Source organism: Spermophilus citellus (genome assembly GCF_964194105.1).
Source record: "Spermophilus citellus genome assembly, chromosome: 4".
NCBI lineage: Eukaryota > Metazoa > Chordata > Mammalia > Rodentia > Sciuridae > Spermophilus > Spermophilus citellus.
The window spans coordinates 116,870,563-116,894,296 of record NC_138185.1 but is presented as its reverse complement, the minus strand read 5'-3'; the positions used below and the strand labels follow the sequence as shown (position 1 = coordinate 116,894,296).

Genomic DNA, 23,734 nt, shown 5'->3' with positions numbered 1-23,734 from the left:
AGGCACCTTGTTGAAACTTGCCCTCCTGGGGAGAGGCCCTGAGACCTCTCTTAGGCTGAGGGGTCAGGACACGGGCCCTATTAACCACCATAGCCCAAGGCCCTCACACTGTACGGGGATGGAAGCCACAGTGGACAAACACCCCAGACCTGTTATCCCTGGGCCTGCAGAGCAGCAGGGATAAGGCGGAGGAGAAAAACTGAGGCGTCTCTAGGGCAGTGACACCTATCTCCAGCTCTGCCCTAAGGATCTAACATACAGCAAGTGACTTCTCCCCTGCTTGGAACACTTTTTTCCATCCTGGCCCCTCCCCAAACCTGGCTGATTTCTCTTCATATTTCAGTTAGATAGTTCCTCATCCAAAAGGCCTTTCCTGCTCTGCCCCTGCCCACCATCTCCCCAGTTCCCCCCAAACATCCTGTTCTTCCAAGCATTGTGCTTCTTACACTGCTGAGCTTGTCTGATTACTTATCTGTCTCCTTCCAATGGACTGCAAGCTTCCTAAGGGTTTTGTTCCTATCAGCAGAGCTTGAGATAGGGCCCAGCAGCCACCAAGTGCGCAATAAATGCTTCCTGAGAAGTAAAGGTGCCATTTATTAAGCCCCTGAAATATGCAGGACCTAGCACCAACCCAGTGCTTGACATACTTTATACCTCATTCAACTCTCTCAACTGCCTCCTCCAGTAGGTGCTATTGTTCCTCATTTGTAGATAAAGAAACCAAGATTGCAACACAAAGCTGGTGGATGCAAGATTGCAATGTTTATCTATCAGACCCCAACCTTGTGCTTCTACCCAACAAATGATCCCCCTTCCCATTCTCAAGGATCTTATGACTTTATCCTAGAGAGGTGGGCAGGCCATTTGAGCTGAGCAACCCAGTAGGCTTGTGGCTAGAGCAGGTGCCAGAGTGCCTTGTCTTCTGATGATACTTTCCTGCAGGTAAGTGGCCCCCAGGCTAAATCCCTGGCCTGGTACTCACTAGACTCAGGAGCTCCTGAGCTGGATATTTCAGATGAGAAGACAAAGGTCATGCAGGAGAGGATCCAAGCTGGGTCTGGATAAGTGAACACTGCCTGGGGATTTCAGCTGGGGAAGTGGCCAGCTGGGGCAGCAGGAATGCTCTGTGGGGTGGTCAGGACTGGGGATTTTATCCCTGCCTCACGGCTTACTCATCAGACCATTTAGACATATGTACCTGCACACTCAGTCCTTCCCTGACAGGAAACATATAGAGGCCATGGGCTCTTTGCCACCAAATAATGCTCTGCTTCCTTCCCAGGTCACTAAGGGGGTTCCAGGCTGGCCAGGGGACTTGGACCACCATGTCTGTGGCTCCTCCTGCTTTCAGAGAGTCTTTCCTTCTTGCTATCCTAACTTCTACTAGTAGCCTGATAATACCCAGGAGGCCGACCAGGAACTAACATTTACCAAATCATGCTTCATGCCAGAGCTCTATGTGATCCTTGCAACCACCCTGAATGGAAGGTTCTATTCGCATCCCTATTTCAAAGAGGCCCAGCGAGATAAATGACTTGCTTAATGTCCCATAGCTCATGATGGCAGAGCCAGGAGAGCTTCCCTGGCAGTCTATGCCCTATTCTCCCACAACATTGCCTAGCCTATTTAATTATCTTCAGTGGTGTCACTGACCACCAGAGAATGTGCCTAATATCTGAGGCTCACAGTTCTGCACTGCCCCCCCCCCCCAGGCTTCCCTTCCAGCCTCATGGTCCACCCCTGGCTATGTACCTACTATCAGGACGACCTCTCAATTCCAGCCTCTGCTCTTCTTGCCTGGAATGCCTTTCCTACTGCTCCTCATACTTCCAGTTAATGCCTTAGGACTCCTGCCTCCTTTTACTTCCTTGTAGTTTCAGGGATGCTTCCCCTGATCATGTGTTCTAATCCCTTCAGAGCCAACACTTGCTGGCAGAGCTAAGCCTTAGGACTCTCATCTGTGACGCTACTTTCCTAGTTGGTGACTTTTTCCTTGGGGAAATTCAATTCGGTTTTAAAGTTCCTGGCATTGCCTATGTTGTCTTGCATGCTGCATGTTACTGATATTGCAGAAATGAATTGAAAGAAGCAGGCTATGTAGCTCCTTCTTTCCTGCCCTGCGGAGGCCTTTCACCACCACTAGGGGCGCCAGAGCACACTCCTCCCTTGGTGAGGTTACAAGGTTGGTCAGGAAGGAATTGGACTAAGGGAGAGTCTGAAAGGTAGCCCAAGGACAAGCAAAGTAGCACTTGCCCCGGGGTTTGGTCTAAGACTTCCCACTATTCCAACATAGTATAGTGGTGGAAAGAGCCCAGGCCTGGGATTGGAAACTGCAGTTCCAGCTCCATCACTCAAGGCTGTGGGAATTTAGACTAGATACTTCCTTCCTCTAAGCCTCAGCCCCCAGTTCTAGGTTAGACACTGGGTGCCATCCAAAGCCCCTTCAAGGTCTAAGTAAGCAATTTCAAGGTGGCACAAACTACCAAGTGAGCTGGGCAAAATTCCACTGCTCTGGGACCAAGGCAGGACATGAAAAGGCTAGGTCTCCTGGCCCCAGATCAGGACGGAAGAAAAGGCTGCTGCAGTCCCACACAGCTGGGCCCAAGCCAGCCCAACCCCTGGGTAGAAGGATATCCATACTCCTTTACTCCTGTCATTCTCCTGAAGCTTGATTTACTTTAACTAGATACTTCACCCACACACCTGACATCATCTCCAAAGTATGGCTAGAGGAAGGGCTCACACTCCTGTAGGTCCTGCTATTGCCTGACTCTGGGCCTATGGAGCTGCCTCCAGGAAGTAGGACTGCCTTCCGTGTGTCCAAACAAACCCACCAAGCTCTGCTCGCTAGGCAGGCATCTTGGGAGAGACCAACATGTCCCTTCGTGTCCTGCTGGATCTGGCCAAAGCCTCCTACTGTAGTGCCAACTAGATGCTGGTCCTCCAGGGGGGACCCGTGCCCCAAGGCCCTATCATGGCATGCCCAGGAGCCCATGCAGAATGAAGGCACCCTCAGGAGGCTATGTAGTAAAGTGCAAAACAGAAGGATTTGGAGTCAGGCAGGCCTGGATTTGAATCTCAGCTCTGCCACTTACAATTTGAAATCTGGGCAAACTCATTGGACCTCTTAGAGCCTTGGTTTCCCATTTGTAAAATGGGGACAACATCTAACAAGTCATGGAGTTGTTCTAAGGATTCAGAAAGATGGTCCATATAAGGAGCGATACCCAGAGAGATAGCAGAGAACAGGGCTACAGGTGTTCATTCTTTTCTGGGATGCAGCACTAACAGTCACACCAGGGAGCTCAGACTGAGTACTGATTGAATCACCCCATTTTACCCCCCAGGCTCACAATATTGGGGCTTCAAGGGATCTCACAGATCATTTAGCCCCTTCATGTTACAGAGAAGACCAGAGAGGTCAAGAGCAAGGAGCAGCCCCCAAGTCTGCTGAACCCCAGCCCAGTGCCCTCTCTAGGTGCCTGCATAGCCTGCCTGCTGCTGGATGAGGCTGCTCAACTCAGCAGAGCTGAGACCCAGCCATGTCTGTGCTATGGGGACAAGGAAACTGCCTGAGAACCTTCCCTTGACAATGCAAGTCCAGCCCAGATTATTCAGGCAGCACTGGGCAACCTGAGAAAGTGAGGTTGCTTGCTGCCAGGCCTCTGTGGCAGGTTTCCAAGCTGCTGTGGCTCCTTCGCCTTCAGGCACACTGGAGGTGAGACCACAGGCAGCCCCTTCCCCCGAGCCTCCAATGTAGCCTATGCCAACATTCACTTCCATTCAAGGACCCCCTGACCCTCTCCCAGCTCTGGACAGCCTTCTGCTGCATTCCCTTATCTCCGCATTCACCACCACCCCTGCAGATCACTCTGCTGGAGTGACCTTCCTGACAAGCTCCTTCTCTTCTTCACCACCCAGCTCTGGCACCCACACTGAAATGTCTGCTGTGACCCACTCCCCTCCAATACACACTGCTAGTTGTTCCCACCCAGAGGCCCTCTGCCCGAGAGCCTCACTTCCATCCCTAGCACTCAAGAGTGGCTGGCATTGTAGTAGGTGCTCAGTTATCGTTTACTAGACAAATGAATGAACAGGTCAGCGCAATCACATAGGTACCTCTCACACATCCTGCTTTTGTAGAATCAATATAGGTAACTGCTAAGAGCACAGGGCTTGGAATCTGGATTCAAATCCAAAATTACCAGCATCCTCAGGGCGGGCAAGTTGTGTAATCTCTCTCAGCTTTAGGTTTCTCACCTATAAATTAGGAATAATAATGAAACCCACCTCTAAAGGGTTTCTAGGAGAATCAAACAAGACACATCAAGTGGCCTGTATCTGTTATCATTATTCCTGTGACTATTCCCTTGATTATGTCTCCTTCTAAAAATGAAACCTTTTATTATCATCTGTCTGTTGAACTGCTATTCACCCTGCATGGCCCTGACAAAATCGTGTCTCCCCAGGTAGCATCACTGAACCCACAGCCAGCCCCTTCCCCTCCAGGCTCCACTCTTGTGCTGGCCTCTCTACCCGCAGCACCACTGTGCCTCCCTGGCTGAATCACACACTTGTTGAAGGCAAATGCACTTCCTGTGCTCCTCAAAGCCCCCAGCCAGTGGTTCACTTTATAGTTTACACTCATCACGTTTGACCCTCACTCTGTGAGGCAAGGACTTGTCATCACTCTGGTTTTACAGATGAAGAAACTGATGAATGAGAGGTTAAGTGTTTGCCCAACAGGCCTCAGCTAGTTGGGGTTGACACAAATCCTGTGTACTTTCCACTCTCCCATTGTGTGTGTGTGTGTGTGTGTGTGTGTGTGTGTGTGTGTGTGTGTGTTTTGCTAGCAATTGAACCCAGGGGCACCATACCAATGGTGCAGCAGAAGGCTGTCCAGAGCTGGGAGGGGGTCAGGAGGTCCTTGAATGGAAGTGAATGTTGGCATAGGCTACATTGGAGGCTCGGGGGAAGGGGCTGCCTGTGGTCTCACCTCCAGTGTGCCTGAAGGTGAAGGAGCCACAGCAGCTTGGAAACCTGCCATAGAGGTCTGGCAGCAAGCAACCTCACATTTTCAGCCCTTTTTATTTTTTTGACAGGGTCTCACTAAGTCTCCAAAGTTGGCCTCAAACTTGCAATCTTCTTGCCTCAGCCTCCTGAGTTGCTAGGATTACAGGTGTGCACCTCTATGCCCAGCTCCACTCTCCCAGATGGCCCCCACCTTCCTCTAGTGGATGCAGGAGTTCCCTTGGGATCACCCCTGCCTGCTGGGAAACTGGATATTCCAAGCTCCTCATCTGGTCCTTGTCACTTTGTTGCTCCAGCTCCATATTTTTCCCAGAAAACCCACAGCTGTGGCTTAAGAAAGAGCCTGAACTTGGATGCACTTGGACTTGTCAAACCACAGCCTCTGGCCACTCCTCTACTGCGAAGGCCACTGTCTAGCTCTGACCTCCTGTTGCCCTGAGGGGTAAAGCAGGAAAGAAAACCACTACCTTTCTGTCTCTATGCTCTGATCGGGAGGTAGGGAAATAAGAATTTGCTTCAAAGTCATTCTAGGACCACTTCCAGTGCTGAGCCAGTCAGTCCACAGGCTTTGCAGTCTGTGTCATAGGACAACTAGCATTTGCTGTGGTCTCTCATGGCACATCCCTTCATCAACTCTGTGAAGCCATCAGGTCAGGTTAGGCTGGTCAGTGCCCCCATCTAGTCAGCAAGGAATCTAGGTCTGAATACTGGCATTCTGAGCCCCTAGCTGTGCTCTGAGGGCCCCAACTATCCAAACGATGCTTACCTCTTGTCATTCCCTGGGGATCATATAAAAAATAGGATGCCAACTAAATCAAACTCACCAGGAGTGGGGCTTAGAGTCAGTGTTGTAAAGCAAGCTCTACAGGAAAGTCAAGTCACTTGGTGCCTAGCATTTGGGAACTCTGTCATCAGACAGACTTGGGTTTGAGTTCCATTTCTGCCCTGTGTTAGCTGTGTGACTTTGGCAAGCCACTCAGTTCTCTGAGCCTTGAACCCCTCATCTGCCAAATGGAAAGATTAATATAGTAAGGGGTTCTGAGGAGACACTATGAAGCCCTAGGAATTCTCTAGCAACCTCCCCTTTCCCTGCCACAATCACAGAGCCTTCTTGTTAAGGTTGTTTTATGGATAAAATGAGTAAATACATGCAAGGTACCTAGAAAAGAGCCTGCATAGCATGCTTGTAATCCCAGCTACTTGGGAGGACTAGGTAGGAGGATTGCAAGTTCAAGGCCAGCTTCAGAAATTTATCAGACCCTGTCTCAAAATAAAAAATAAAAAAAACTGGGGATGTCATTTAGTGGTAGAGCACCAGTATCACCAAAATTATAGATAATAATAATAAATGCCCGTGTATAGTTCGGGTATTTTGTGGGCTTCCCCCCCCCCATACTGGGGATTGAACTCAGGGCCTCATGTATACTAAGCAAGCACACCACTACTGAGCTACATATTCAGCACAAGGAGCCTGCACATAGTAAAATAAGTACTCAATAAATGTTGTCTGTCATTATTATTCCATTACTGCTGCCACAACAACACTGAGCCTGAGTATGGAACTATCCTGCTTAAAAAAATGCTTTTGCCTACAGAGTATGGGAGCCTACTGGTTCATGAAAGCAGGCTGTTAAGTTTGCAGGAATTTTGTGATCCAGTTGTTGAAAGAGCAATTAAAAATTAAATCATATGAATTAAAACTTATGTTGAGAATGATAAATATTGAAACTTGTAACTTCCTTTTTAGAAAAAAATACTCTGTTTTAGTATTTTTTACTCTCTCTAGGTTCTTCATGCCTGCTGTGTCTGTATGCCCATTGGCCTGTACTCCATGATGGTTGCTGCTGCATACCACTTCTGAATCCCAGTGACACCATGTGGGTACCCTGAAATCGGCTAGTGGGTAGACTTACACCACAGAAATTGGAAAACACTACAAATCCAGACCCAACTTATTTTCTCTTTGATTTTAGACTTTAAAAAATTATGAAGATCACTTAATAACAAATTCAACTTAAAGGGTGCCTTGTCTGCAGCCATTTTTGTGTGAATAGCACAGAAAATGAAGCATTCTTCCAATATTCAAAAACCGCTGTCCCATTCAGCAAAGAAGTCACTTATGTCTTTAGCAAATAAGTTCCAACATGTTTATTTCATTTTCACCTTACTTAGTGGAAATAAAAATTTTAGCCAATATTCTTGTCAGAACTACAGTCATTACTTAGCTACAACCATAGGTTGGAACTGATACAAGAGTTTCACAAGAACCAAGGAAAGAGTTCTATGAGAATCATTCTGCTCTGTGGAATATACAATAAAGAATGTTATATTGTATTTAGTTATTTGTAAATGGTGTGTAACATCAGTGAAACATAGTAAATTTATGTGTGCACATACATTTTCCCCCCAGGGATCTTGCTGTTATCAGAAAACTACTGAACAGAACCTCATTAAAGTAGATTACTCTCTGAGTTTATATATATATATATATATATATATATATATATATATATATATATATATATATATATCTTTATTTTATTTATTTATTTTTATGTGGTGCTGAGAATCAAACCCAGTGCCTTATACATGCTAGGCAAGTGCTCTACCACTGAGCTACAACCCCAGCCTCATTCCTTCCTTCCTTCCTTCCTTCCTTCCTTCCTTCCTTCCTTCCTTCCTTCCATCCTTTCTTTCTTTCTTTCCTGATATTGGTTTTAATGGTACTGGGACTGAACCCAGGACCTTGTGTTCACTACACTAGTGCTCTACCACTAAGGTATATTCTCAGCATCTTTATTTTATTTTGAGACAGCATCTCACTAAGTTGCTGAGGCTAGCCTGGAATCTCCTGCCTCATCCTTCCATCTCCAGGAATTCAAGGTGTGCACCGCCACACTCACAAAAATTAAGTAATTTATTAGAAGCCACACAACTAATAAGTAGTAGAACCAGGTTTAAGCCCAGGACTTTTGACTGTCAAGATTTTTCTGCCCCCTTAATTGCTTCCAGAATTATACTCTTTCATTCCTGCTGAGTTCCACTGCAAGGGCAGGGCTAATGGTGGCTGTGGATGTGACTTAACAAGTTCTAGTTGGAGCCAGGCATGGTGGTGCACACCTGTGATCCCAGCAGCTCAGGAGGCTGAGGCAAGAGGAGCATGAGTTCAAAGCCAGCCTCGGCAAAAACAAGGAGCTAAGCAATTCAGTGAGGCCCCGTCTCTAAATAAAACACTGTGGTTCAGTGACCAAGTACCCCTGAGTTCAATCCCCTGTACCCTCCCCCAAAAAGTTCTAGTTGGACACATGAGGCTTCAGTGAGGTCAGGCCTATGCAGGGTTCAGTGCAGGGCAGTGGGCTACTGGAGAAGCAAGAAGCCTAACAGTGATGGGAAAGGACATGAGACAAAAAAGGAGAAAGGATGGCATTTTTATTTTAGTTTTCTCATTTTAAAAGTGGGGATCATGTCTACCCACACACAGACTGAAGACCACAGTTCTCTTTTGCCTCTGTATTCCTGTGCCCCAAGCCCATACCAGTTCCTAACTCTCAAATGCATCACATTCTATAACAATTCATAACATATAATTTTTTTAAATTGGAGGGATCGCTTATTAGAAAGGGAAAACAGTGTAACCAGATGAGAAATTAACTATGTAAAGAATATGTTTATAGCACAGTATAGACCTTGGATTAACTGTGTGTAAAAAGCATGAATTAAGGAAATAAAAAATCTGGACTGTTAGCATCTGGTGAAATAACCCAGCTTTTCTTAGAGTTTCTTCTCTGATTAAGTTCAAGTCCTCATCATTCAATATCTGTGTGATTCTTGGCAAATTATTTAATCTCTCTGAATTTCAATTGCTTTATATGTTAAAAAAAGTGAGATATCTTCTACTTCAATGGGTTAAATGAGAAAAAAAGATGTGTAAGCATGCTACATTCTAGAAAATTCCATATACACTTAAAGCATTATCATTATCATTCTTAGGAAAGCTTAACCAGTGGTCCTGATCACACTATGAACCTAAGAACAGCACAGAGGATGATTCCAGGCACTACAGGGGTAAATCAAAAGGCCCGCTCAGAGTTTTGGCTTGCATCCAATTTTAATAATTTCTCATGATTTGTTCTTTTGCTTAAAATACCCTTAGTCCTGGAGACTCTTCCATTTCAGATTTTCAAATTGGATCAGGTTAGGGTGGGTATGGGAAAGAAGGGACACACCCATACTCAGGGAAAACTCCCAAATCCAAAATAAGCATAAAACCATGTACAAATACTCCCTAGAAGACCTTTATTTGTGTTGAAATGGGTGAGGTTCCTGGATGGCACTGAGCCTCACTTGCTAGTTATTTGTCTTGCAGGAGGCTTGTCAGGTGCCACCTGGCACTGAGGGGCAACCAGCCTCAGTGTCCCTTCCATCTGTATAACTTCAACATCATCTACCCTTACCAACCCCACTTTACCACATCTATGGTGAATTTGCAATACACACTAGGATGATCTCCACTCTGCTCACACAAAGAGCTCACCCCTTGGAAGCAGGCATTATTTGGTGAGAATCCATTAGTGTTTATTTCATATGGCCTCCCATGGAGTCACTGTGTGCATCTCCCTGTACACAGTAGACCCCTGGAGGGCAGGTGCCATGTCACATTGATATTTGTCACTCTCCCCTCTGGATTATAGCAGGCCCTCAAGATATGTTCACATTAGTGAATTAAACTCTTCCTGTAACCTCATTTACATTTTCCAAGTGAGACATGAAAGGGCCTTGCACATCCATAAGCACATTTGTTCTTCACTAAGGTATCCATTCATTCATTCAACACAGAGTGACTCATCATATGGCAAGCACCGTGCAGAAGAAAGTGATTCGTGGGCTGGGGATGTGGCTCAAGCGGTAGCGCGCTCGCCTGGCATGCGTGCGGCCCGGGTTCGATCCTCAGCACCACATACCAACAAAGATGTTGTGTCCGCCGAGAACTAAAAAAATAAATATTAAAAAAATTCTCTCTCTCTCTCTCTCCCTCTATCACTCTCTCTTTAAAAAAAAAAAATTAGTAAATTTAAAAAAAAAAAAAAAAAAAAAAAAAAAGAAAGTGATTCGTAATGATGCATGCTCTTAGCAGAAATTTGTACAAAGGGCAGCAAAAGCAGAGAAGCAGCTAGTTTGTTTATTTATTTTTGGTACTAGTGATTGAACCCAGGGGAGCTTAACCACTGAGCCATATCCCAAGACATTTAAAAAATATTGTATTTAGAGACAGGGTCTCACTAAGTTGCTTAGGGCTTCACTAAGTTGGTGAGGCTTTGAACTCGCAATCCTCCTGCCTCAGCCTCCTGAGCCACTGGGATTATAGGCGTGTACCACCATGCCTGGCCAGCAGGTTAGTTCTTAGTTATACTTTTGGAGGTTGCAGAGATAGCAAAGGCTAAAGGAAATGCCACTTCTGCTGGCCTTGAAGAATGATCAGGAAGTCACTGGGGAGGAAAAAGGAAGAGCAGCAGCATCCTGGATGAGAGCAGCATGAACAGGAGGAGGAGAAAGGCCAGAATGTGCAGGGCTGGTGTTTTGGAGTGGGGAAGGGCAAATGAGGCCAGAAACAGGGCTAAGACAGTGCAAGAAAAGTCTGAATGCCATTCTGAGAATGGATTCATGTATCCTATGGGTAGCAAGGACCCAGCTCAAGCTAGACAGAGTGGTACATACATGCCTGTAATTGCAGCAATTTGGGAGAGCAAGATTGGAGAATTAAAAGTTTATGAAGCCTTGGCAACTTAGTGAGACCCTGTGTCAAAATAAAAAACAAAAAGGACTGGGGATGTAGCTCAGTGGTAGAGCACTTGCCTAGCATGCACAAAGCCCTGAGTTGGAGCCCCATTACAGAAGAGAGAGAGAAAGAGAGAGAAGAAAGTTAAAAGAAAAAAGAAAGTTCCAGCCAGGAGACACACATTACCCACATTCTGAATGCATGAAGCGTCTATTCAACCATGAGGGGATGTCTCTGAGTTCCAGCTACTCATCACTTCCCCAAGTTGCTGAGCTGGGCCTGAGTGAAGGGACCGATGAGTCAGGTAGTTAGAAAGCTCAGAGTCCATACACTGTAAGGATATACGGCCATGGGTGGGGATTAGCAGCATCACCACCCTACATGCTTCCAGGGAAACCTGGGCTGCCTCTTGGTCATGGGAAATGTTCAGACTGAGCCCAGGAGCTAGATACCAGCCCAGGCCCCACCAGCAGTTCCACCTAGCAATCAATCTCAGCTCTCTGCTGGGCAATTGAGAACTGCATTAGCAGAGTACGTTTCCTTAGCCTATCAGATCCCAAAACACTAATGAGTTGTCTTCTCTTTTCCTCTATTCTGGGAAGGGGAATAACAATAACAATTATTATTACAGTGCACATATTCCATATTCAGCACTTCATGCCTCTTCTCTCTGTTACAACAACTCTGCCAGGTAGCTGTTGTTATTTGCAACAAAAATGTGTTGCATCCAAGAAGAAAAACTGAGGTTCAGATGTATCCTGGTACATGGAAGTGAGGAGCAAAGTCCCACCTGGCTGACTCCAAGCCAGCCTGCCTGCACCACATGATCTGCCACAGAAGCAAACCAAACACCATGAACCTGTTTCAGTATCAGGCCTGCGGGCTCCAGCAAGAGAAAGACAAAGGAGCCCATTTTGAGACCGTCTTCTGGAGCCAGCAGACACAAGAAAACAACAAGTTAATTGTCCACGGGAAGGAGACCCAGGTGCAGTTTAGGCAGAGCATTTCCTGTTCAGTGTATCACCACCCTGAAGTCCAAGGCCTGCCCAGGCGTCACCCTCCTGTGTGATCCCAACTTTTACTCAACACCCCAGAGAAACATTTTCTAAATTCAAAATACTGTGATAATCAACATAACAAGGGGGCCTTGCTAAGGGGATTCACAGCAGGTCACCCTGTGAGGCAGGGTAAGAGCTGGGGCAGGAACCTATGTGAGGGAACTGAGCCCACACCTTGGCACAGCAGTGAGACTACGAGCATGCCATAGCTTCTCTGGGCCAGTCCCCCACGACAGAACTTGCATGTCATTCTGGACCTTGCCCTCTCCCTCATCTCCGCGTTGAATTAGGTACCAAATCGATCCTCAGTTTGACCTCTGCAATAGATCTTTTTTTAAATATATATTTTTAGTTGTCAATGGATCTTTTATTTTATTTATTAATTTATATGAAGTGCTGAGGATCAAACCCAGGGCCTCACACATGCCAGGCAAGTGCTCTACCACTGAGCCACAACCCCAGCCCTGCAACAGATCTTGGATCCATCCTTCCTCATGTCTCACCCAGATTATCAGCCTGCTAGCTGGGCCCCCAGCTGCCAGGCCATCCCCATCCTATCCATACTCCAGCCAGAGGGATGGCTCCAAAACACACCCCTGCTCACCTGGCCTCTGTATCTCTCAGGTAAAGTGCAACCTCCTTGGCTTAGCTCCCACTCCTTTTGTCTGCCTCCTGCCCCTCTCCTGGCCTATTTCCCAGCCACTTAGCACATATTCCCTTTGCCTGTACTTCCCTAAATGAACTGTGCTGTTTCATGATGTGTAATCTGCTGGCCTCTCTTCCTCAGAAGGGCCTTCCCCTCTGCTAACACCTGTGAGTCCTTCAGGACACTCAACTCAAATACCATCTCTTCTAGGAAGCCCTCTCTGATACCCCAGTCTTAGGTATATCCTCATTTGGATCCCCAGTGCCCTTGTGCTTCTCTCTATCATACATTTAGAGCCATTGATCTATCTTCTGTACTAAGCCATGACAGGCCTCAGGTGATTTTGCGTCTCAGCAATATCCAGGCATCCAGGAGAGAGCCGGGTAAAAGACCACAGGGATTTTTGGATGGAAGGATGAATGGGTCTCCTTCCTAGAAACATGGGTCTGACCACAAGTTCAAAGACCTTTATTCGTTAGGTATCTGCAAGGCTCATCAGATGTCTGTGTGACTGAGGTCAGTTACTAAGGAACAGATCCTTCTACTTTGACCACATTCTTTCTTCATGAAGTCCTATGTGGTCAGAGTGAACTTTATCAACTCTCAATGCCAGTTACCACAAATGATCAGTGGGCTCTGGAAGCAGTTTATGTCCAGTGTTTGGGGTCGGATGGAAGAGGGCAGCCAGTGGTCCCTGGGCTCAAAGATTTATAGTCTCTGGTGAAGGAATGCTGGAGGCTGCACCGTGCTCCCAGGGACCAGAGAGGCAGCCAACTTTAACAATTCTCCAAACCCTCCACCCACTCAGGACAGAGCTCTTTGTTACTGAATAGTTCAATCTTGTGAAATGGGTTTGGTTTTAAGTTTCCTGTCATTGGTCTACTTATTTAAAATCTATGTCCTACCTGACCCCTGGAAGAGAAAAGGTGCCTGTAGTTGATTAAAAAGCTTCTTGAAGTCAGCCCTAATTTGCAGAAAGTCTGATAGATGAAATGATTCTGAAGAGGTGGACACTTACCATGCATCATTTCAGGGTTTCAATTATTTAATTAACTCATTGATTTTTATTTTACTTATTTTTTTTTTAACAGTGCTGGGGATTGAATCCAGAGCCTTGTGTATGCTAAGCAAGTGCTCTACCACTGAACTATATCCCTAGCCCTCAGGATTTCTTTCTTTTTTTTCTTTTTGGTTTTTAAAGTGCTAGGGATTGAACCTGAGGCTGTTCTACCCCTGAGCTACCAGCCCCTTTTTATTTTTGAGAGAAGGTCTCACTACATTGCTCAGGCTGACCATGAGCTTGCAATCTTCCTGCTTTAGCTTCCCAAATCACTAGGATTATAGGAGAGTGACACTGTGCCCAGCTGCCCTCAGTTTTTGAATTTTAAAGTAAGGGAAGAGAGCCAAGTGGGCACTGGGCCCCACCTGGCAATGACATTGGGAGGGACTGGACCCCTTTTCCCTATGCTGATTTTCCTTTATTCCCCTTACTGACCTTAAGATCAAAGTGAGCAATTTTCTTTGTATGAAGGTAGTTCACCCCATCCAGGATCTGCTTAATGAAGCTGGTGGCTTCCTCCTCACTCAGCGACTCCTTCTGGGCCAGGAAATCAAACAGCTCTCCACCAGACACTCTGCAAGACACCAGCAGGAAGGGCCCAGGCCCGGTCAGCCTTGTGTGTCATGAGGCCAGGTGGATGGGTGCACCCTGCACCTGACCCCCAGGCATCCTGGAAGGCAGAATCCCCCTTGCCCTGCCTAGGATCTTGTCCAAGCAACATCAAACACTGATTGCTGTATTCTTTCTTTTGGGGGTCAAGGGCACAAATCACCCTGAGGATATTGCCAGAAAGGTCTCTGCTGACACTTAGGCCCAGGTCCCTGGTTATCCTGGCAGTTACCATCTTCTCTGTATGACTGATGTGGCAGAGAATGGAAAGAAGCATTGGGGAATAATGCTATGGTCTGAATACCTGTGTCCCCCCCAAATTCATATTTTGAAATTCTAACCCCCAAGGTGATGATATTGGAAGGTGGGGCCTTTGGGGAGTGATTAGGTCATGAAGGTGGAGGCCTCATGAATGGGATTGGAGCCCTTATAAAAGAGACCCCCCAGAAAGCTCATTCACCTCTTCTGCCTAGCAAGGGTACAGGAAAGATGCTATCTATGAGGAAGTGAGTCCTTACTAGACACCAAATTTGTTGGTGCCTTGATCTTGGGCTTTCCAGCCTCCAGAAGCATGAGAAATAAATTTCTGTTTAAATAAACCACCCAGTCCATGTTGTCATGAAAGGGTTACGAATGGTGATTTTGGTGAGGGCTTAGAAGAACAGGAGGAGATTCTCGGTCTTCTAAGAGAATAATGCCTTAGTGGTCATGAATAGAATGTTAGTTGGAATATGGAGGGTAAAGGCCATTCTGATGAGGTTTCAGATGGAAATAAGGAACAAGATGCTGGGCAATGAAGAAAAAGTCAAAGTAGCCAAGAACTTGGCTGAATTTTGTTTATATGCTGTGATTTGTGGAAGGTTGAATGAAGAAATTAGATATTTGGCTGAGAAAATTTCTAAGTACAATGTTGAAAGAGTGACCTGGTTCCTCTTGACTGCTCACAGTAAGTAAAAAGAAATGTTTTCTCTTTTTAATTTCAATTTTTATCTTTTTAATTTATTATTTATTTTATTCTTAGTTATTTTTATTTTTTTAAATTTTTTGTAGCACTGGGGATTGAATCCTGCAGTGTTCTACATCTAAGCTACATTGCCATCCTTTATTTATTTATTTTTTTTTTTTGAGGGGGGTGGATTGAACTCAGGGGCACTTGACCACTAAGCCACATACATCCCCAGCCTTATTTTGTCTCACTGAGTTGCTCACCCTGTCTTACAAATTTTTATTTTACAGTACTGAGGAATAAACCCAGGGGTATTTTATCACTATGCCTGCAGCCCTTTTTTATTTTGATACAGAGTCTCTCTCTTAAGTTGCTTAGGATACAACTAAGTTGCTAAGCCTGGCTTTGAATTTGGGATCCTCCTGCCTCAGCCTCCTGAGTTGCTGGGATTATAGGCATGTACTACCACTCTCAGTTTGCCAATCCTTTTTTAAAATTTTTGTTTTGAGACAAGGTCTTGCTAAGTTGCCCAGGCCAGCCTCCAACTTGCAATCCTCTTGCCTTAGTCTACTGAGCTGCTGGGATCACAGGCACATGCCACTGTGACCAGCTGAGAAATATTTTAAAGATGGAATTGTTTATCAAAAAGACAAGATAACTTAAAAGTGGGAAAAATTCTCAGCCTACTCCATTGGGGGTAAAAAATGAGCAAACCTGTTTAGGAGAGAACAAAGGTGTGGCCAAGGATTGCTCATAAATAGATTAATCTGGATCAGCCATGTCAAGGGAAGCCAGCTGCTACTCATCAAGACAATGGGGGAGATTAGTCAGCCATCTAATCTAATAATAATAGGGAGATTAGTCAATCTACTGTCCCAGACAATGATAGAAAGACCCTGAAGTCATTTCAGGGATCATGGAGGGAAAAGGGGGCTGCCCCTCCCATCACAGACCCATAGTGCCAGGGCCTGGGGGATAGAACCACCATAGGAGGGCTCACTACCCAGAGCTGCCTCATAGGGTGGGCTCTCCAACTCTATCATCATCACACACTTCCGGTGTGGTTCCCAGAGGAGCCCTGCTGTGGGCTTTGTGTGAAGCAAAGTCACGTGGGTATGGCTGCCTCCACCTAGGTTTCCCTGGAATGGGAGTCCTTGAGACTTCAAACCAATTGAGCCACAGGTGTGCTTCCTGCCAAGAGAATCCTTGAGAACTGAGGCATGGGCTGTGCATAGCAAAAGCACGAGGGCAGGGCCACCCAAAGCTGTATGGACAGGACCTCTGTCCCAGAGGGCCTGAAGGGCAGAGCATTAAGCCAAAAAGTACTCTGGAGTCTCAAGTTTTAGACTGACTCAGAACCTGTCACTCCCACCAGGCACAATGGTGCACGCCTGTAATCCCAGAGGCTCGGGAGGCTGAGGCAGGAGGATCGTGAGTTCAAAGCCAGCCTTGTAATTTATCAAGACCCTAAGCAAAAAAAAAAAAAAAAAAAAGACCCTAAGCAATCTAGTGAAACCCTGTCTCTAAATAAAATATAAAAAAGGGTTAGGGTGTGGCTCGGTGGTTAAGCACCCCTGGGTTCAATCCCCAGTACAAAAATAAAAAAAGAACCTGTCACTCTTTTCCTCTTTCCTATTTCTCTTTTTTGGAATGGTAATGTCCATCCCATGCCTGTCTCACCATTGTATTTTGGAAGTATATAACACATTTTATGTCACAAATCCGTAACTGGAAAGCAATTTGCCTAGAATGAATCATACCTTGAGTCTCACCATAACTGATTTAGATGATATTTAGATGAGACTTTGGACTTTAAACTTTGTAGTTGCTAGGAAAGCACTTCAGTGTTAGAGCACTGGCTTAGCATGTGTGAGGCCCTGGGTTCAATTTCTGGCACCAAAGTAAACAAACTTTGGATTTGATGCTGGGATCAGTTAAGAATTTAGAGACTGTAGAGAGCCAGCTGTGACCCTGCTCTGAGTTACTCCACGTAGTATGGAACAGCAGTTTTCAGCTCGTGCCCAACCCTGAGTTACTCTGGAGTTAGCCCTGAGTTATGAAGCAGCAGTTTGCCCTGAGTTACTGCATTTTGAGTCAAGTGCTAAGGCAGCATGACTTGGTAATGTTCCTGGTCAAACTGCTAAACCACTAGGTGTTGGACATATAGAACTTACAAAAAAAGAACAACCCCAAGCTACACAGCACAATCATAAGGCACAAACTGATGAATAGATTAATTGTACTAATAAAAAAATGACCACCTATGAACTTCTCAAATTAAATCAGAGGCAGATGGATGTATGAGTATATCAAAGCTTCTTCAGAGAAAATAGGTTCATGAGCTTATCAAACACACTAGACCACCAAATGATTCAACTCTCTTACCTGAAGCATACAGGGAAGGACCCCTAAGACAGGACACACTGGTCCTTTACCCCATCACCTTGTCAGACCACTTGACAAGTTCCTTGAACAAGTTCTGAGCCCCCAACAAGTTCGTAGGCTGGTTCTTAATCTCCTCTGACCATCTGCAGTAACGGTTTTGCCTCTGTGCCTGCTCTCTGCCTTTGCTCTCAGTGCTACCTCTTTAACACTGTGGCTACATAAACTCTTTCTTAGCTGTTCAGTAACCTATTGATCATTGTATGAAGTATGTGTGTCTTGAGTAATATAATTAAGATTGGAATGGAATAAAAGAATCCATGCAGCTGGGTGTGGTGAGGCACCTGGTAATTCCAGCTACTTGGGAGGCTGAGGCAGGAGAAAATACAAATTTGAGACCAGCCTGAGCAACTTAGTAAGACCCTGTTTCAAAATTTTAAAAAAAAAAAAATTTAAAGGGTTGGGGATGTAGCTTCATGGTAGAACATCCTGGGTCCAATCCCCAGTACCATACATGAGGAACAGAAAGAAGAAGAAGAGGAGAGGGAAATAGTTGGGTGTGGTAGCATATACCTCTATTCCCAGCAAATAGGGAGGCTGAGGCAGGAAGATTTCAAATTTGAGGACAGCCTCAGCAACTTAGTGAGAACTTGTCTCAAGATAAAAAATAAAAGGATATTTCTCAGTGGTAGAATGCTCCTGTGTTCAGTTGCCAGTATGACCCAACACAAAGAAAACTAGAATTACATTTTTAGTTCATATTACATTTCTATTGGACAGTAGCAATAGGAAGGCACCTCCTTTAGATCTAACTACCAATTTATAGGAAATATAGGGGGCAGAGGAATGTGCTGAATAACTGTGAAAGGAATAAGTTAAATCTGAACTGAGATAATTACCAGGTCAAATGACCAAATTTTTCTAACAAATCAATGGCATAAAAAAAGAAGAGGAAAAAAGAGAGCAGGAGGAAGGTGAAAGGGAGACAAGAGAGTGAGACAAGAATGGTACATTGGCACAAACCATCCACAAGAGCTGCAGTGTCACTCTGCTCACAGGGCTGAAGTGGCTACCTTAGTGTTGGGGGTGAGTCTGGTGCACTCTTTTCCCAGTGTCTCATGGCGAAGTCATTGGGTGCCCCACCCTACCCCTACACTGACCTGGGACAGGTGCTGGAAACTGGAGCACCCCCACAGATGCTGCAGGAGTCACCTTGAGTTGCAGACTGGGGTCAAAGGGCCAGGATAGGGTCCCAATTCTTCTACACCAAAGACTCAACCTTGACCTTGGGGTGGGGCATGTGAAAATTATAGGGCTCAGCTTTCCTTCTTGTGAAACAGGAGAAGAAAACAGTCTAATCACCACCTCTGGGGTGGGGGTGGGAGTGGGAGGAATCTTGATGCAATGTTGGGCACAGGCTATAAGGTCTTTGATAAAGTTCTTGAAGTTAAAACCACGCACAGTATCACTGCTGGGGTGGCGGAGGTGGAAAAGGGCTTGATTTGCGTTGAAAGTTTGCCACCTGTGCAAGTGCTTTCCCAGACATTCTCTCACTTGTGCCTTTCATCTACCCTGAGAGGTATGATGGAATGACTATCTCCATTCCTCAGATGATGAAACTGAGGTCCCAAGAGAGTATGTGACTTGCCCAAGGTCCCATAGCTAGTAAGTGATACAACCGAGATTTTGACCCAGGTGTCCTAAGTCCAAGTCCACCACAGGTCCCTTGCCACGTTCTCTCCACATTGAAAAGCCTGAACTGTTGATGCAGAGTGAAAGCCACCCAGGAACTTCCCTGCTGTTCAGTTACAGCCAAGCCCTCAACACACTGGATATCTTTATCTGACTCTCTCCCCAGCCAGGTTATCTTTGATTCCACTGCACCTAGTATAAGAACGCCATTCAAAGAAGTTTGGTGAATAAAACAAAGGAAAGAAACAAAACATTTAAAATATTAATATGAGCCAGGAGCTGTGGTGTATGCGTGTAATCCTAGCAACTCAGGAAGCTGAGGAAAGAGGATCACAAGTTCTAGACAAGCCTCAGCAACTTAGCAAGGCCCTAAGCAACTTAGTGAGATCCTGTCTCAAAATTAATAAAAGTAAAAGAGCTAGGGATGTGGCTTAGTGGTTAAGTACCCTGAGTTCAATCCCTGGTACAAAAAAAAAAAAAAAATCAATATGGGCCAGGGACTATGGCACATACCTATGATCCCAATGACTTGGGATGCTGAGGCAGGAGGATCAGCCAGCTTCAGCAACTTAGTGAAACCTTGTCTCAAAATAAGAAGTAAAAAGAGGTAGTAATACACCTCAGTGGTACAGCATCCCTGGGTTAAATCTCTAGTACCACATAAGAATGAATAAATGAGTGAATAAATAAGTAATAGGAGAATATTTTGTATCATATAGACAGCAAAATCTTGGCATAGACAAGGGGCCTCTCTAGAGCCTTTTCAGATTTTCAAATCTGTTGTGTCACCTCTGAAACACAGAACCCAGTCCCACCCTTGTCTTCTATACTCCTAGTCCCCCAACTGGGTTAAATAAGGCTATGACCTCCAGCAAATCTCTCAGTCTAAAATAATAATTCTACTATTCCTACTTTAAATAAAGTGTTGCATAAATGTAAAAGATTATCATTCTAATGATTATCTATCCTGTTACCCCCAAAGCCACTAAAGTGAAAACCGAGGCTGGGTGAGGACTTTGGAAAGTAGTAATTAGTCATCTGTTTGAAGATGTGACCTGGGCAGGAGACCTGGTGTGACATGATCTCCTTGGGATGAAAAAAGGAACAGTAATTGCAGCCCTTAGAATCTCTCCCAGAGACTCAGAAAGTGGAAGGCTGAGGAGTCTATCCAGGGTGACTATCCAAGCCCTGGATACCCAGGCTGGGGACATTCACATCAATGCTCAGTTGCCTCTTTTCCAAGCCCAATCAAGTAGCCTGGGATTTATTTCTTTTTCCCATGAACACAGTTACTTTTTTCTTTGCTTTCTTTTCTTTTTAAAAAGAGACAGGGTCCCACCCTGGGGATAAATCTCACTGTAGAGTACTTGCCTAGCATAGCTCTGGCTTCAAATGCCAGCACCACAGTGGGAGGGGAGCAAGAGTGAGACAGAGGAAGAGGGAGAGAGAGAGAGAAAGAAGAGGGAGGGAGAGGAAGAGAGAGACAGGGTTGAGAGCAGTGGCTATTCACTATTAAATATTGCCTGTGGGCACCCAAGGGGCATAGTGGTCTCAAGCCACCTTTCTTCCTCAGCCTCCTGAGTATCCACCACGATGTGGCCAGCAACAAAGTTTCTACCAAGGACTTCTTGACTCTATGACCTCTGCTCTGGAGTCATTTCCCATCTCCTTCCAAGCTTCATTTCACACCTAAATCTCCTTAGCTTTTTGATATGGAAAGCAAAATGAATAGCCTGGCCTCTTCCTCAAGCCTTCCAGGATTGTTCCTTGCCTGCTAACCTGACCTTTGTCTCCTTCCTCCCTGCAGGTTGGTCTGCCAGCCCAAATGCTTTCCAGAACTCTTCCAGGAATGTATGCACAAATGATCTGCTTATGTAGCAGTGGGAAGAATGCTGCCAGAGCTGCTGCACCCACCACCACCCCATTCTCTGGTTTGTAACCACAGGGTATCATTTTCTGCAAGCTTGGAGTCTGGGAGGTCCTGAGTAGTTGGGGCTGCAATGAGGGGCCTGCCTGGCCCTCACTGGAAGGCTGATATTCTTCCATATAAGACATGAGTTAATCTACTGAGATTTTGAATATTCTTCCTGCCATACTGAAGTCAACTTTATGGACAATTAAGTTCTTCCCAACCCTGCCTTCAGCAGCCATGTCTAGAGGCAACTCCTTCTAAGGAGTCACATATGGGATCAGGACAGCTGAAAGGAGCTTGAGTCAGGTTTGGTCATGTCCTCCTCCTCCTAACTGCTTTAGCAGAAAGTAAACATAAGCCCTATACCAGACAAGGTGCTGAGAGGGGCCATGGAATCAGGATGGGACAATCCATCAAACCTATAACTAAGCAGTTTCAACTGAGCAAGTGGACGCCAACACCCATGTTCAACTACTAGGCAAAACCAGTAACTTAGAGGGCAGAGCGAGAACCCAGAAGTCAAAGATTCCTACAGGCCCAACATGATTCACCAAATCTAAGCACAAAAAGCCCATGAATTCCTCTTCTTGGAGGTCTTCCCTCTCAGACTCTGGCCACACATGGTTTAGACATAGTCTTAGTGAACTTGGGTCTTTCCTAATTTTAAAAATCCTTAGCACTGCCAGACACAATGACACACAACTCAGGAGGCTGAGGAAAGAAGATCACAAGTTTGAGGACAACCTGGGCACCTTAGTGAGATACTGACTCTGGTGATGTAGTTCAGTGGTAGAGCACCTCTGGGTTCCACCCCTAGTACCAAAAAGAAAAAAAAAAGTCCTTAGTACTCCATAGACAGGCATCCTGAGAGCCGAGAGAAATGAGACAACTTAGAAGTGGAGACAGAAACTGTGAATAGTCAGAACTCAACAAGCACAGTAGCCCAGACAAGTGGCAGGAGCATCAGTGCAATGCAATGGATGGTGCGTGCCCCTGAGCTCCCAAGAAGAGGGCCCATTACTAATGGCTGACTGCGAGCCCTGCAGGCCATCCCTGGGGGAACACATCAGGCTTTTATCTGGGTCAGACAGGCATAGGGACACATATAAGAAAAACAGAATGGACACTGGGTGCTATAGAAGGGTAGAACACAGACAATTCTATGCATTTAAACATCGGGCTGGAATCAAATACAAGAATATACAAACGCTCTTGTACTTCTTTTTTTTAAAAAATTATTAGTTGTAGATAGACACAATACCTTCGTTTTACTTATTTATTTTTATGTGGTGCTGAGGATTGAACCCAAGGCCTCACACCTGCTAAACAAGTGCTCTACCACTGAGCCACAACCCCAGTCCATCTTGTACTTCTTAAATATCTTGCCAACAAAAAGATAGTTCTTAAAATAGAATGATTTCAAATGTCAGGTAGTATACCCAATTTTTTGGCAGGTTAAGGATGGCTACCTGGTTTGCAGGTGAGATCTGAAATGGAGCCATGAGGTAAACTACCCAAGTTCAAGGATCACTGAGGTAAATGCCCCCATTTCCCTGCTCACTGGCAGATGCATATGTTTATGAAGCTCAGAACATTATTTTTAAATTTTTTATAAAAATTTATTCCAGGCTGAGTCTCACTAAATTGCCCAGGCTGGCCTTGAACTTGAGATCCTCTTGACTCTGCCTCCCAGGTAGCTGGGATTACAGGAAGGTGCCAACATGCCCAGCTAGAACATTTTCCTAGACATAGCCACTGTGACCTGGGCCACAGTGCAACTCAAACCCTGTTGTTTGCCAGGGCCCTAACTCTCTGTTCTTTGGAGAAGGTGCCAAGTAAACATGACAGTGGCCAACCAACCCCTGGAATCTTGGTGTCATCTATCCAAATTCCACCAACCACTGTGAAGTCCTCCTCACCTAGACCAACATAATGTTGTCCTGCCTCATGTCTATAGCTGTCTGCACAAGTCATATGGACTCCAGTCCTGGCCCTGTCGTTTCCTGGCTTATAAGTGACCTGGCCTGCCAGTGTTCTTGTCTGTAAATGGGGATAATAAGAGTCATCATGTGATAGCATTGTTCTGAGGGCTAGACCAGGTAATAGAAGTGCTTGGCTCAGTGAATACAAAATAACTCCTGTGTTAGACAACATTTCTGTCATCACAGTTGTTGTAAGGATTGAACAAGATGACAAACGTAATGCACCCATAAAATGCTTGCCTATAGTCGGCCTCTCTAAATAATAGCTATCAGGAAACAATAAAGGTGTTAAACAGAGTACACATACAGTGGGTTTTCCCCAGGAAAGGGCTGGAGAAGAGCGTCATAGAGCTCAAAGGATGTTTGTTCTTCCCCTCCTCATAGAACAGATCCCTTCCTGACAGCCTCCCCTGCTCCCCACCCCACCCGCTGCCCCCTCTCACCCTCCCTCATGCTCCTCCAGCCAGGAGATGACCCAGCGCCAGTCAGTTCTTCCCTTCCATCCCCAGGACCAATGAAAACAAGACTGAGACCATCGCCCTCTGCCCTTGCTACTCAGCAAGCTTGTCTGTCCCTCCTTTGGTCCAGTTTCAGAAGAAGCATGGGGGTGACTGAGGAAGAGAGAAACTGCCCACCACTG

General features: G+C 45.6%; 1 protein-coding gene across 5 annotated transcripts in view; it reads right to left on the bottom strand.

The window, feature by feature from the left end:
* Positions 1-23,734, bottom strand: part of DAPK2 (death associated protein kinase 2) — a 128,950-nt gene that overhangs the window by 30,345 nt on the left and 74,871 nt on the right. For all 5 annotated transcript variants that reach the window (XM_081292558.1, XM_081292556.1, XM_081292559.1 and 2 more), the window contains exon 4: positions 14,007-14,145. In XM_081292558.1, the coding sequence (XP_081148684.1) occupies positions 14,007-14,145 (139 nt within the window). The remainder of the gene's footprint in view (positions 1-14,006; positions 14,146-23,734) is intronic.